Source organism: Somniosus microcephalus, chromosome 16 (genome assembly GCF_052327205.1).
Source record: "Somniosus microcephalus isolate GS21.2 chromosome 16, FLI_Smic_1.0, whole genome shotgun sequence".
Classification (NCBI taxonomy): domain Eukaryota; kingdom Metazoa; phylum Chordata; class Chondrichthyes; order Squaliformes; family Somniosidae; genus Somniosus; species Somniosus microcephalus.
Genome location: NC_141002.1, coordinates 84350229 through 84362784, shown reverse-complemented (window position 1 = coordinate 84362784; position 12556 = coordinate 84350229). Strand labels below are relative to the sequence as shown.

The following is a 12556-nucleotide window of genomic DNA, read 5'->3' as shown; positions in this document are numbered from 1 at the left end:
CTAGACCAGGAGCCAGTGGAAGAAAAAAGCACAGTCCAAGTGACCAGCAGGGCAGTGGAGTTCAACCCAGGAAACCAACGGTGTACCAGAAATCTGCTCAGGAGCCAAGCAGAGTAAATCCCACAAGCCAGCAAGCTATACAAATTCTGCTTACAAGAGCGAGCCATTTAACACTTCTTTCACAACTGCACCAGGCTTTCAAACAGATTTACGTTGAGGGTAGATATAGTGATTTAATTGGAGGATGCAACTCAATTTTTTCACTCGTGTTTAATAATTGCTGGCATTATAAAAACAAAACTAACAGCTTATGGAAACTACACCAGAAAAATGCTCCAAAGGGCAATCTAACCCGACATAAAGAACGCTTGGAAATTTAAAAATGAAGACTGAATAAGGTCTTTCAAAACATTCTGGGGTGGAGTTTCTGCTTTGGGCGCAATCGGCAAACTGGGTGCAAATTGTGCGTGAAACGTTGCTGGTTTTCTGAATTCAGGTTATGATTTAAGTTTCTGCCCAAACACTTTGGCATCATCACAAACTTAAAATATTCCACCAATCAGCGCAATCGGGCAGCGTAAAAGAACGTAATCGTTTATTTTTCTTTGTATTAAAAAAATATTCCTGGATGTATTTAAGAGCAGTAACCTGGTGCAGCTTTATTAACATTGCTGAAAATGGGTTTATCACAAAAAATAAACATTATTAATAAGAGTGTCTAGTCTTCCACCTGTGAGTAATCTGATTCTAAATCACTGGAAATGACTTTAAAAAAACTATACTGAACTATTTACTAGTCAGTTTCTTAGTAAATTAAGTATTTAATATTTAAAACTTTTAAAACGTGCCCACCAGTGCACGTTAAAACCAACGCAGCCTAACGGAAACGCTCGGCCTCTGTGTCCTGTGAGTGGGATTTTAGTTACAGCAATTAAACGGGGATTAATGTAGAAAAAGTATCTTACTCTTAACCCAAAGAGGATAATAGCGCGTTGCACTGATTGGCCAGCTAGTCAAAAACTAAAAGTTGGGAAGAGCTGGAGAGCAATGGCTCACTCAACAAAACATATTGTGGTCATTTTTAATATGCCTGTAATTCCATTTCTTTGAGTCATGGAGGCCAGAAATGTCCTCAAAGATTCTGCCATAACTTTAGTGGAAGTTTGGTGGAAACCCAATTTGCACCTCCTCCAAACTTCCACCAAAATTACAGCAATGGAGTGTGTGAAGTCGCAAGGAAATTCCCAGCGATAATTTCAAACTCATCCTTTTCTTTCTGGCTACTGCACATACAAGGTGCGTGGTAAAATCAGTAGTTATTTTGAAGTATAAAACATGAAATCATTCCTTGCCCCTCCCTCGTCTAGCTAAAGTGAGAAAGGATTTTCATTAGGAAGAAATCCAAAACAGTAAGTTAGATTTTACAATTGTATATAAATGCAATTATAATATTGTCAGTTCCTCGGAGCTCAACATACAAGAGATTCACAGAAAGCTTGGTCTGTATAAATTGGGCGTGAGTTATTTTAGTGGTTAATAATGCATTGATGTTGACGTCTAACAAAAACAATCTTTAAATAACACCACAATGTTATTTCCCCAGAATGGAACAGTCCAGTGCAAGAGGCTGATCTGCCCCCCTGAGAATTGTCCTCCAGGTAACGCTCCAGTCTATATGGAAGGCAAATGCTGCAAGGAATGCCAGCGTGAGTAACTTATGATTTTATCTGTACTTCGGATGGTGTTACGAGTCCATACACTATTATTTCTTGAAGGGATGAAAAGCAAAATGTTGGAGCAATTTACCCTTTTCACCAAAACAAATCTCGATTTTAAAAAAAAAATGTTGATCCAATATTTAGCCACAAAACCTGCCGCAAGACAGATGACAATATCACTTCGTAAACAACAGCTACGAGTGGTATACAAGCTGTTGGAGTCTTATTTTTCCTGTTGCCCACTGGAGAATTGCATAGTTTTCCACTCGCTGCCTCCCTGCCATACCTCAAGCTGAGCCATTTGTGAATCAAGGATGTGAGCTTGTGGATGAACACTCAGTGGTGCAATGTGTTGGTCTATCAATGTACTGCCAACTTTATTATTTCTAATGATTGTAAATGTGTATATAGTTTAAAACAGACCCAGACCAAAATCTACCCCAATGTCTCTGTGATCTCGAGTGACCAGCCCTCTCCTACTTTCTGTGCTGCATTAGTGGGCCCAGTCTGCTCCCTCCCATTCCTTGAGTTATATCAGTGGCCCTGACATCCACCTTCCTGCTTTCTGTGCTCCATCTGTGACCCCAACCTGCTCTCTCTGGTGTAATGGTGGCTCTGGCCCATTGCCTCCTCCCATTGGGATTCTTCAGCCATTGCTCTGCCCCTCAGCCCTGCAGTCTCCTCTTGTGGCACTGCTATTACAGGAAACTTTCTGATATCCGGCACCGACGGGACCGGCGTGATACCGATCTATCAAAAGTTCCGGAGTGGTGAGCGGATTATCTACCCAGGCTGTTTTTAACAAAGAAAAATTTAAAAATCAAGAAATGTGCAGTATACAGTAATTGGGTGCTCACCTACAGAATGTTGTGTTAAATGGATGGTGAAAGATGCTTGATTAAGTACAGTACTGCCAGTTGATGGTAATCCATAACTCTTTAATTACTTAACAGTAAAACAAAACTTATAAACGACTTAACAGTACTGTAAAACAAAACTTATAAACGACTTAACAGTAAAACAAAACTTATAAACGACTTAACAGTAAAACAAAACTTATAAACGACTTAACAGTAAAACAAAACTTATAAACGACTGTGCAGTGCACCAAAACTTAAACGACTGTACAGTGCAGTATAAAGTACTGTACGGTGGTTGACTGTACACTTATTCCAAGCCAACTGGTTCATCAGGATCATGCACTTCAACAGATTGTTCAGGCACTTCCACTGCTCCAACTCTTTTGGAAGCTTTCTTAAACATGTCCCGGATGTCTGCTTGCTTAGTGGACTCTTGCCTTCTTTGTAGAAAGGTAGACTGCAGAATATGGAGCTGCATAACTTCTTGGGCAAAATAGCAGGAACGGCTTTCAGCAAATTTCATGAATGAAGCAAGATCTGCTGCAGCTTTAGCCCAAGAAATCTTGTTCACTTCAGAAATCTCATCGTCTTCACTTTCCATCACACTTTCCTTTTCTTTCCTTGGATTCAAAACAGCCTCCATTATTTCATCATCACTTAGAGAAGTTGCTGTTGTGCATTTGCTATCTGCATCAACCCACTGCTCAATATCACTTTCACTGAGGTGATGTAGAGGGTTTGCTGGGCTTACATCTTTCACCATGTCAGCCATTTCCATTACTGCAGTCTTCCGCAGACGAAGATTGAACCCACAAAATTCCTCCTCTGAAGAAGAACCTTTAGCAAACATTACAGAAGGTCACAATTTGCACCAGGCTTGTCTCAAAGTGTGACCTTTCACCAATTTCCAGGAGCATGCAACATTAAAGATGGCATCTTTAAGAACATAAGAACATAAGAAATAGGAGCAGGAGTAGGCCAATCGGCCCCTCGAGCCTGCTCCGCCATTCAATAAGATCATGGCTGATCTGATCCTAACCGCCAATCCACTATCACAGAACCATCTCCTGAATCTAACAGAATTAGACACACGAAATAGGAGCAGGATCAGGCTACACGGCCCCTGGGCCCGCTCCGCTACCCACAGGGCCATGACCGATCCGAACCTAGACTCATGTCCAAATTCCTGCCCACTCCCCGTAACCCTTAATTCCCTTTACTTCTAGGAAACTGTCTATTTCTGTTTTAAATTTATGTAATGATGACAGCTTTTTGGGGCAGCATATTCCATGGACCTACCACCCTCTGAGTGAAGTAGTTCCTCCTCATCTCAGTTTTGAAAGAGCAGCCCCTTATTCTAAGACTATGCCCCCTAGTTCTAGTTTCACCCATCATTGGGAACATCTTCCCCGCATCCACCCGATCCAACCCCTTCGCAATCTTATATGTTTCAATAAGATCGCCTCTCATTCTTCTGAACTCCAATGAGTAGAGTCCCAATCTACTCAACCTCTCCTCATATGTCCATCCCCTCATCCCCGGGATTAACCGAGTGAACCTTCTTTGTACTGACTCGAGAGCAAGTATGTCCTTTCTTAAGTATGGACACCAAAACTGTACGCAGTATTCCAGGTGCAGTCCCACCAATACCTTGTACAACTGAAGCAATACCTCCCTATTTTTATATTCTATCCCCCTAGCAATGAAAGCCAACATTCCATTGGCCTTCTTAATCACTTGCTGCACCTGCATACTAACCTTTTGAGTTTCGTGCACCAGGACCCCCAGATCCCTTTGTACTTCAGTACTTTCCAGTTTCTTGCCATTAAGATAATAACTTGCTCTACGATTTTTCCTGCCAAAGTGCATAACCTCACACTTTCCAGTATTGTATTCCATCTGCCAAATCTCTGCCCACTTAAGATTGTATTCCTTCTGAAATGCCCGAATACCTGTCTTGTCATCTTGGCTTATCAGTCTACGTAGGAATGACACTTGAGATTTTGGATAACGCCCTGGTCCATGGGTTGTATGAGAGAAGTTACATTTGGTGGCAAATAAATGGTGAAAATATTTCCAGAAACCAACTCGGATTCATGCGGATGGGCTCTACAATTAGCCAGCAATAAAATGCATTTGCTATCTTCAGGTTTCCTTATTCTACGGAAATGTTCCCTCACAGATGGAGCAAAAGTATGATGGAACCAATTTGAAAAGATTTCCTTATCCATCCAAGCATTTGCTTGAGCTTTGTACTCAACAGGTAAGTGCCTCACATTTTTAAATACATGAGGATTTTTATACTTCCCAATGATGAGAAGTTTAACCCGGTGTGATCCAGCAGCGTTCGCACATGTTAGCATGGTTACACGATCTTTATTTTTCTTGTAACCTGAAGCATTAGCCTCACTAGCCCCAGCAAGTATTGATTCTGGCAAAAACCTCCAAAATAAGCCAGTTTCATTGGCATTGTATAGCTGTGCTGGTGACAAATCATGTTGCTGCACAATCCGATTGAAATAATCGCAGTATTCTTCTGCGGCGTCGTGATCAGCTGATTTCTTCTCCCTGCAAACATCGAGTCATCGTATCCCATGCCGTGCCTTGAAGCACGATAGCCATCCATCAGAGAAAGCACACTTGTCAGTGAGCTCCATCTTTGCGTAAAAATCCTTCGCTTTTTCGATTAGCATGGGTCCGGAAATCGGAACACCCTCTGAACGCTTCAGAGCAAACCACTCATAAAGCACGGTATCCAGCTCTTCAAGCTTAGGCTTACGAAGCGTGCGCCATTTCTCTACACTCTTAGATGTCTCCGAGCTTGCATAAAACTTGAGCAGCTTATCCTTCTGCGCTTTGATGTCGTACATTGTTGATGAACCGATTTTGAATTCTTTCATAATGTGCATACGCTTCGCTCCCATTTCTAGTCGTTTGCATATATCAATTTTCTGTTTTAAAGTTAACACCACTCTCTTCCTTTCGGTTGGATCAACTTTTGGGATTTCCCTAATGCAGTCCAATGAGTTGCAACAGCGTTGGAGACACACAGTACTGTACTGGAAACCCAAAAAATGGCGGATCAGAAGAGGCTACTGGCAGCGTGGGAGAGTGAGACTCCTGATGCAGGGTTTCTGAGGTGTTCCAACTTCCGATAGCGCCAAGAGGCCGAGTAGTGGCAGTTTGTAGAACTACCTCCACTGACGAACTCGGCAACCGTTGGAGACTCGGACTCGGAACCGGCAACATTGCTGGTTACTGAGGCGCTGTTTTCGGGGGGTGAATTCTGCCGGTAGAGCGAGGTTTCCAGACATACAACCTCCGGTTAAACCAAAGTTTCCTGTACTGCAAAAACAGAGGAAGAAGGAGAAAACATTTTTTTGGGTTTAATATTACTGAATAAAATGAATTCTTTTTTACTGAATACTAAAAAAAAAACTTGGATTTATATAACGCCTTTCATGACCTCAGCACGTCCCAAAGCACTTTACAGCCAATGAAGTACTTTATAAGTGTAGCCACTGTTGTAAAGTAGGAAATGCGGCAGTCAATTTGCGCACAGCAATGTCCCACAAACAGCAGTGATATAATAGCCAGATAATCTGTTTTAGTGATGTTAGTGGAGGGATAAATATTGGCCAGGACTCCTCTCCCCTGCTCTTCTTTGTAATAGTACTGTACCATGAGATCTTTTACGTCCACCTGAGAGGGCGGACGGGGCGCCCCCAGAGTACCCTGTCTCAAATTCTTTCCCATTTCTACGTCATTAAATTGTCTTGGTGATACTCAAATGTGTTTTAGGAACTGGCAGATTAAAGTTTCAACTCTGCACTCCACTGTCGAATTAAGTGTCAGCTGTGGCTCAGTGGTTAGCACTCTCTATGTGGGAGGGGCTAGGAGTGAGCCAGGTGTGACTGGTTGCCTAATTGCAGCTGGGTGTTGGAGGAAGTTTTGTAAAAAGTTGGTGGAGGGTTTTGTTTTCAGGTTTTAGGGCCTTTTTGGCCCACAAAAAACAGCCAGATGGCTGCTGAGGGGTCTGGAGTGCCGGGCCCCTCAGAGGACAATATTCCCGAGAGGAATTTTATTAGGGAAGAAACTGTGGTGGGAAGGGGAAAAAAAAGGCCCAAAGATTTGGGCTGGGACCTCAGGAGGTTTGGTAAAGAAAATACGGTGGTGGTGCAATGTGAAGATAAGAAGATTCGAGCCTGGGATATAATCCAGGCGGTTCATGAGGACTGTGGTGAGGGAAGCTGTTTTGCCTGCCGACCAAAACCAAATGTGGGATTTGAGGTGACGGTCAGTGGCCGTGAGGAGGTGGAAAAACTGCTGCTCAGTCTGAAAGTTGGGGAGAAATTTTTGGAGGTGACTCTGCTATATTCAGAGGAGGTGGTGGTTTCATTTTTGAACTTGCCTGTGTACATCGAGGATGAAGTGCTGAGCAAAAAGTTGGAGTCGTGGGACATTAAAATCTGTTCCGAAATAAAGAGGAGGTACTATCCGGGAACACGGGTAGCAGACGGAACCCGGTATGTAAAGGTGCGGTTCCCAGAGGGGGTGAGGTCTTTGCCTTACAGTATGAAGTTCGAGACACTGGAAGGAGTACAATACTTTCGTGTGCTGCACGATAACCAAGTAAAGGTGTGTTACTATTGTCTGGGACATGACCATCTCGTGAGAAACTGTCCTGATTTGCATTGTTACAATTGCGGTGAGTCGGGACATATCGTGCGGAGCTGCAAGGCGGAGAGCTGTGGGGTGTGTCGTAAAGGCCCCGCCTGCTGTGAGTGTGTGGCAGAAGGGAGCGAAATGAGTGATGAGGAGATGGGAAAAGGAGCAGGAGAGGAGTGTGGAACGGCCGGAGGTGCGGTGCAGTCGGAGGACACAGCCAGTAAAATGAAGGAAAAAGGAGCACAGGAAGAGGCAGAGGTTGGCGGAGCGGAGATCGAGAGGGAGATGGCGGAAAACACGGCGAGTGCTATGGAGGGGAACAAAGACAGCAGTGGGCAGCAAGGGTCGAGTGCAGACTCGAGCCTTAGTGCAGTTCGGCTCCCCCTGGGGAGTCTGGTGTCTGCGGGGGGAGAGGAGGCAGGAGCGGGGTGTGTGGTGGAAGTGAGTGCTCCGGGGAAAGGCAGGGAGTCGGATATTTTGGTGAGCGGGAGGAGGCAGGGCGGGGAGAGGGTGCAAGAGGCAGGAGCCTTAAAGGGACAGCAGAATGGGATCGGCGAGATAGAGACGTCAGAAGGGAACAATTTAGGTGCGCCATTGTCCCATGGAGTGAGGGAACAAGGTGCAAGGGTCAGAGGTAGAGACGTGGTCGAAGGGGGTGGCACAGTGGGAGAAACTGCGATAGCAGGAAGACTCTCTATGGGAGATGAAGTATCTGACGGGGAGCAGGATTATGTATCTGACGGGGAGCAGGCACAGGGGGTTGCAGAAGAGCTTGAGTGTGAGGAATTAGAGGGGGACAGAGACATGGAAGTTGGGGATGGGGTGGCATCATGTGGAAAGGGAAAGGTTAGTGAGGGGCAGAAGGAGGGAGAAAGGGCAGCTCCTGGGCCCAAAGTTAAGGCAAGGAAGAGGCTGAAACAGCAGGGAGGGGTCAAACAGGAGGGGAAAAAGAGCCGGAGGCTGCAGGAAAAAGCAACAGCTGGCCGAAAAGTTGAGAAGGAGCATGAGAGGAGGGAAGAGCCAGAGATTAAATGATGGGGAGATTATTGGGCATACTTCTCTTCTTTGGAGCCATGATTACATTGGTCTCGATCAATGTGAACGGACTGAGGGGTGAGAAGAAATTGCAGCAGTTGTTGCAGGGTTTTAAAGGCATGGACTTGTTGTGTCTGCAAGAAACCTTTTGGGATGAGGATATTCTAGAAAGAGTTCAGAAGGTTTGGAAGGGAGAGGTGTTTGCAAGTTGTGCAAACAATAACCGTAGAGGGGTGGCTGTTTTGGTGAGTCCGTCCATAGAAGAGAATGTTGCCTTGGTGGACAAGGACACTGAGGGGAGATTTTTACGGCTAAGGGTAAAATTGGAGGGATTTAATTGTGATCTTTTTAATACCTATGCACCGAACGACCATTGCAAGCGTCGCGAGTTTTTTCGGGGGTTATTCACTGAAGTGGCAGAGGTGGAAAATCCTTGTATAGTGGGGGATTTTAATGTATTTTTATCTTGGATGGACATTTCAGCCCAGATGACCTTTAAAGAGGATAACTCCAGTGGGATGATTATAAAAATGATGGCAAATTTAAATTTGAGAGACTTATGGAGGGACCGGAACCCCATTAAAAGGGAGTTCTCCAGAGCAGGTTGGGTGGGTGATGTTTTAAAACAGAGCCGAATAGACTTTGTGTTAATGCGGGAAGGGTTAAGTTCGGAGGTGATGGAGATTTATTATAAAAAAGTATTTTTTAGTGATCACTCAGCTTTGGTTCTTAGAATTAGGAACAGCAGAGTTAAGATCGGTTCAGGGGTGTGGATTTTAAACAATCAATACCTGAAGGAAAGTGCTTATAAAGAAGGGATTATAAATATAATAAAGAATGCTCAGAAGGAACTTTTGTTCTTGAAAGAAGAGTTTGGTGGGACAATTTCAAATATGAGGTAAAAGTTTTTTCGGTACGTTATGGGAAAAAGAGGGCGGCAGCTAACCGGCATCGAGAAGAGAATATAAACAAAAGGTTTACGGATGTCTGTAAAGCAGTTGACGGAGGGGATAAGGGAGCTGAGACTAAGTTCTGGGTGCTAAAGGAAGAGTGGGAATTATTGCAAGCTGAAAAATGCAAGGGGGCCATTCTCCGTGCAAAGGCTAGAGATGCATTGGAGGGCAAAAGATGCACTAGATATTTTCTAGAGCAAGAGAAGCTGCGACAGAGATTATCGTTAATTGAGGAGTTGAAGGTTGGGGAGAAGATCATTCATGAAAGTGAGGAGATTTTGGAGGCAGCTAGCAGCTTTTATCAAGAGCTATATACAAAAGAAGACATTTCCAATTTGGAGATGGAGAAGGTTACTGCTTTTATTGAAAAGGGTTTAAAGGAGGATGAGAGAAGCATGTGTGATAAAGAAGTAGGATTAGCGGAAATAAAAATAGCAATAAGTGGAATGAAGGGGGGGAAAAGCCCAGGGTCCGACAGACTAAGTGCAGAATTTTATAAGGAATTTTTCGAGATTTTAAGTCCATTGCTCTTAGAAGTTTTTAAGGAAATTAAAATTGACGGAAGCCTGGCCCCATCTATGAGGAGAGGTATCATAAGCTTAGCTTATATAAAAATAAAGGGGATAGACGGGATCTGAAGAATTGGAGGCCCATCACACTATTAAATGTGGATTATAAGATCTTGGCGAGGGTTATGGCAAATCATTTGAAGGAGGTGTTACCGGAGATAGTTTGGCCCTCTCAGTCCTATGGAGTCATAGGCCGGGACATCGCAGACTCTGTGGTCTCAATCCGAGATGCGATAGAACTCATGGAAGAGAGTGGGAGGGAGGCTTATGTATTAAAGATGGATCAAGAGAAAGCCTTTGATAGGGTCTCTCATGAGTTTTTATTGAAGGTTTTGGAAGCATTTGGTTTCAAGGAAAATTTCATTCAGTGAATAAGGATTTTTTATTCAAACATATTTAGCTGTGTTAAATGTAATGGTTTTTTATCTAAGTATTTTCCGATACAGAGATCAGTGAGACAGGGTTGTCCCCTGTCCCCACTGCTGTACACATTGGTAGCAGAACCATTAGGTTACATGATGCGAAAGAAACAAGGTGTAGTTGGGATTATGGTACCCAGTTCCGGGCTGGTATCGGTGATACACCAATATGCAGATGACACAACCTTAACATTGAGAAATGGGGAGTCAGTGAGGAAAGCTATAGAGGTAGTGGAAGAATATTGTAGAGCTTCAGGTGCCAGAGTGAATTATAGTAAGTCCCAATGCCTGGTTGCAGGGAGGGGTAGGGGGGAATGGTTGGGGGAATGTCCCTTTAAGGTGGTGGAGGTTTTGGAAGTTCTGGGGGTGCATATGGGGTGCAAGAAAGACAGGGAAGAAGTGGATCGATTAAATTGGGAACCGAAGGTTATGAAAATTAAAAAGATTTTGGGAAGATGGGAAAGAAGGTGGTTGAAAGTGCAAGGAAGAGCGACAGTGGTGTCTGCTCTCCTGCTATCTAAGCTATGGTACTTATTGACGGTGGAGGATATTCCTGAGTGGGCAGAAAAGTCCATCTGAGAGGCTTGTGTGAGGTTTTTATGGGAAGGGAAACCAGCCTTGGTGACTTACAATACCATCATTGGACGGAGAAATCAGGGAGGACTCAACTTCCCAGATATTGATTTGAAGAAAAAATCCTTTAGAATCAAATGGGTGAAGAGATTTCTTCAGAAGTCAAATTCAAGCTTTTGGAAGAGTTGTTTTGAGCATTTTTTAAAACAAAGTGGGATAGGAGGGCAGGGGATATTGTATATGGAATACAATAATATGTTTTTGAAATCGATTAAACTTCTCCCTAGGTTTTATAAGGGGGTTGTAGAGACTTGGGCTCAATTTTTAAAAAGTGTGCAGTTTATGCCCAAGGGGGCTGAGGAATTTTTAGAACAGCCCTTATTTTTGAACAGGTGGGTCAACATCGAAGGAGAGGTTTTATTTAATCAAGCTTTTATAAAAGCTGGGATTATATCGGTGAAAGATGTATTATACGAGGTGATTCCAGGTTGGTTGCAGGAAGCGATAGTGAGGGACATGGTATGGGAGGAGGATCAGGAGGTAGAAGGAAAAGCAATACGAATCATGTATGAGAAGATTGTGAGGGCAATGCCACAGGATTGGATGGAAGAAATAAATGCGGAAATCTCCAAAGGAAGTAAAATGCGTCCTGCTTTTCCAAGCTTTGTACTGGAGAAAGGGGGAGAGTTAGTCCAATTTGACAACTGTAATACTCAAGATTTCTATGAGGTATTCAGAGAATGGAGATTCAAGACACCTGCTGGTCAGGAGTTTGGCAGAGTATATACCCACAGCTGGACTTCAACAGGATTTGGAAGGGAGTGTGGGCGAATTTTAAATGCCCAGAATGGATTGAACTGGATTTCAAATGGGCTCATAACCGGATTTTTACCATGACGGTCTTGTGCAAGATTGGACGAGTGGAGGCGGCAACTTGCCCAATGTGTGGGACACAGGATGAGACTCTGTCCCATTTACTGGTGTTATGTCCGCAGTTAAATGACTTTAAGTACTATGTTCGACAGTTGTGTGAAGCTTTTTTGCTGGGTGGAGACCGAAGAGCGAGAATGGAAATCCCGTGGGGCTCAATTTTGAGATGGGGATTGCAGGAGAGTCTGCCAGAGTCTAGCGGAGCGGCAATTAATTTAATGTTCAGTTTGGCTAGATTCGTGATTGTGCAAAGAAGGAATGCTCTGTTTTTTAAGGGGAGGAGACTCAATCTAAAAGAGTATTTTAAATATAAGCTAAAAGACCATTATAAGGCTCTGTGGATGTTTTATTCAGAAAGGAATTTAAGGACAGTATTTTACAACCAATTTTTAAAGTACAATCGATTAATATGTTACAGGTGACAAATTAAACTTCAGGTTTTGATGTTAAAATGTGGTGGCGGAATGGCTGTGCAGGGCGGTGGAATTGATTTGTACCATACAATGTAATGATCACGATGTTGTAAATGTTCTTAATGTTCAATAAAGTATAATAAAAAATTAAAAAAAAGTGGGTAGCACTCTCACCTCTGAGTCAGACGGTTGTGGGTTCAAGTCCCACCCCAGAGACTTGAGCACAAAACTCCAGGCTGACAGTGCAGTGCTGAGGGAGTGCTGCACTGTTGGGAGGTACCATCTTTTGGATGAGACGTTAAACCGAGGCCCCGCCTGCTCTCTCAGGTGGACATAAAGGATCCTATGCCACTATTTTGAAGAAGAGCAGGGGAGTTATCCCCAGTGTCCTGGCCAGTATTTATCCCGCAATCAACGT

At 43.6% G+C, this 12556-nt stretch overlaps 1 protein-coding gene across 2 annotated transcripts in view; it reads left to right on the top strand.

Moving 5' to 3' along the window:
* Positions 1 to 12556, top strand: part of LOC147106349 (protein NEL-like) — a 342986-nt gene that overhangs the window by 56741 nt on the left and 273689 nt on the right. For both annotated transcript variants that reach the window (XM_086009387.1, XM_086009386.1), the window contains exon 9: positions 1604 to 1706. In XM_086009387.1, the coding sequence (XP_085865513.1) occupies positions 1604 to 1706 (103 nt within the window). The remainder of the gene's footprint in view (positions 1 to 1603; positions 1707 to 12556) is intronic.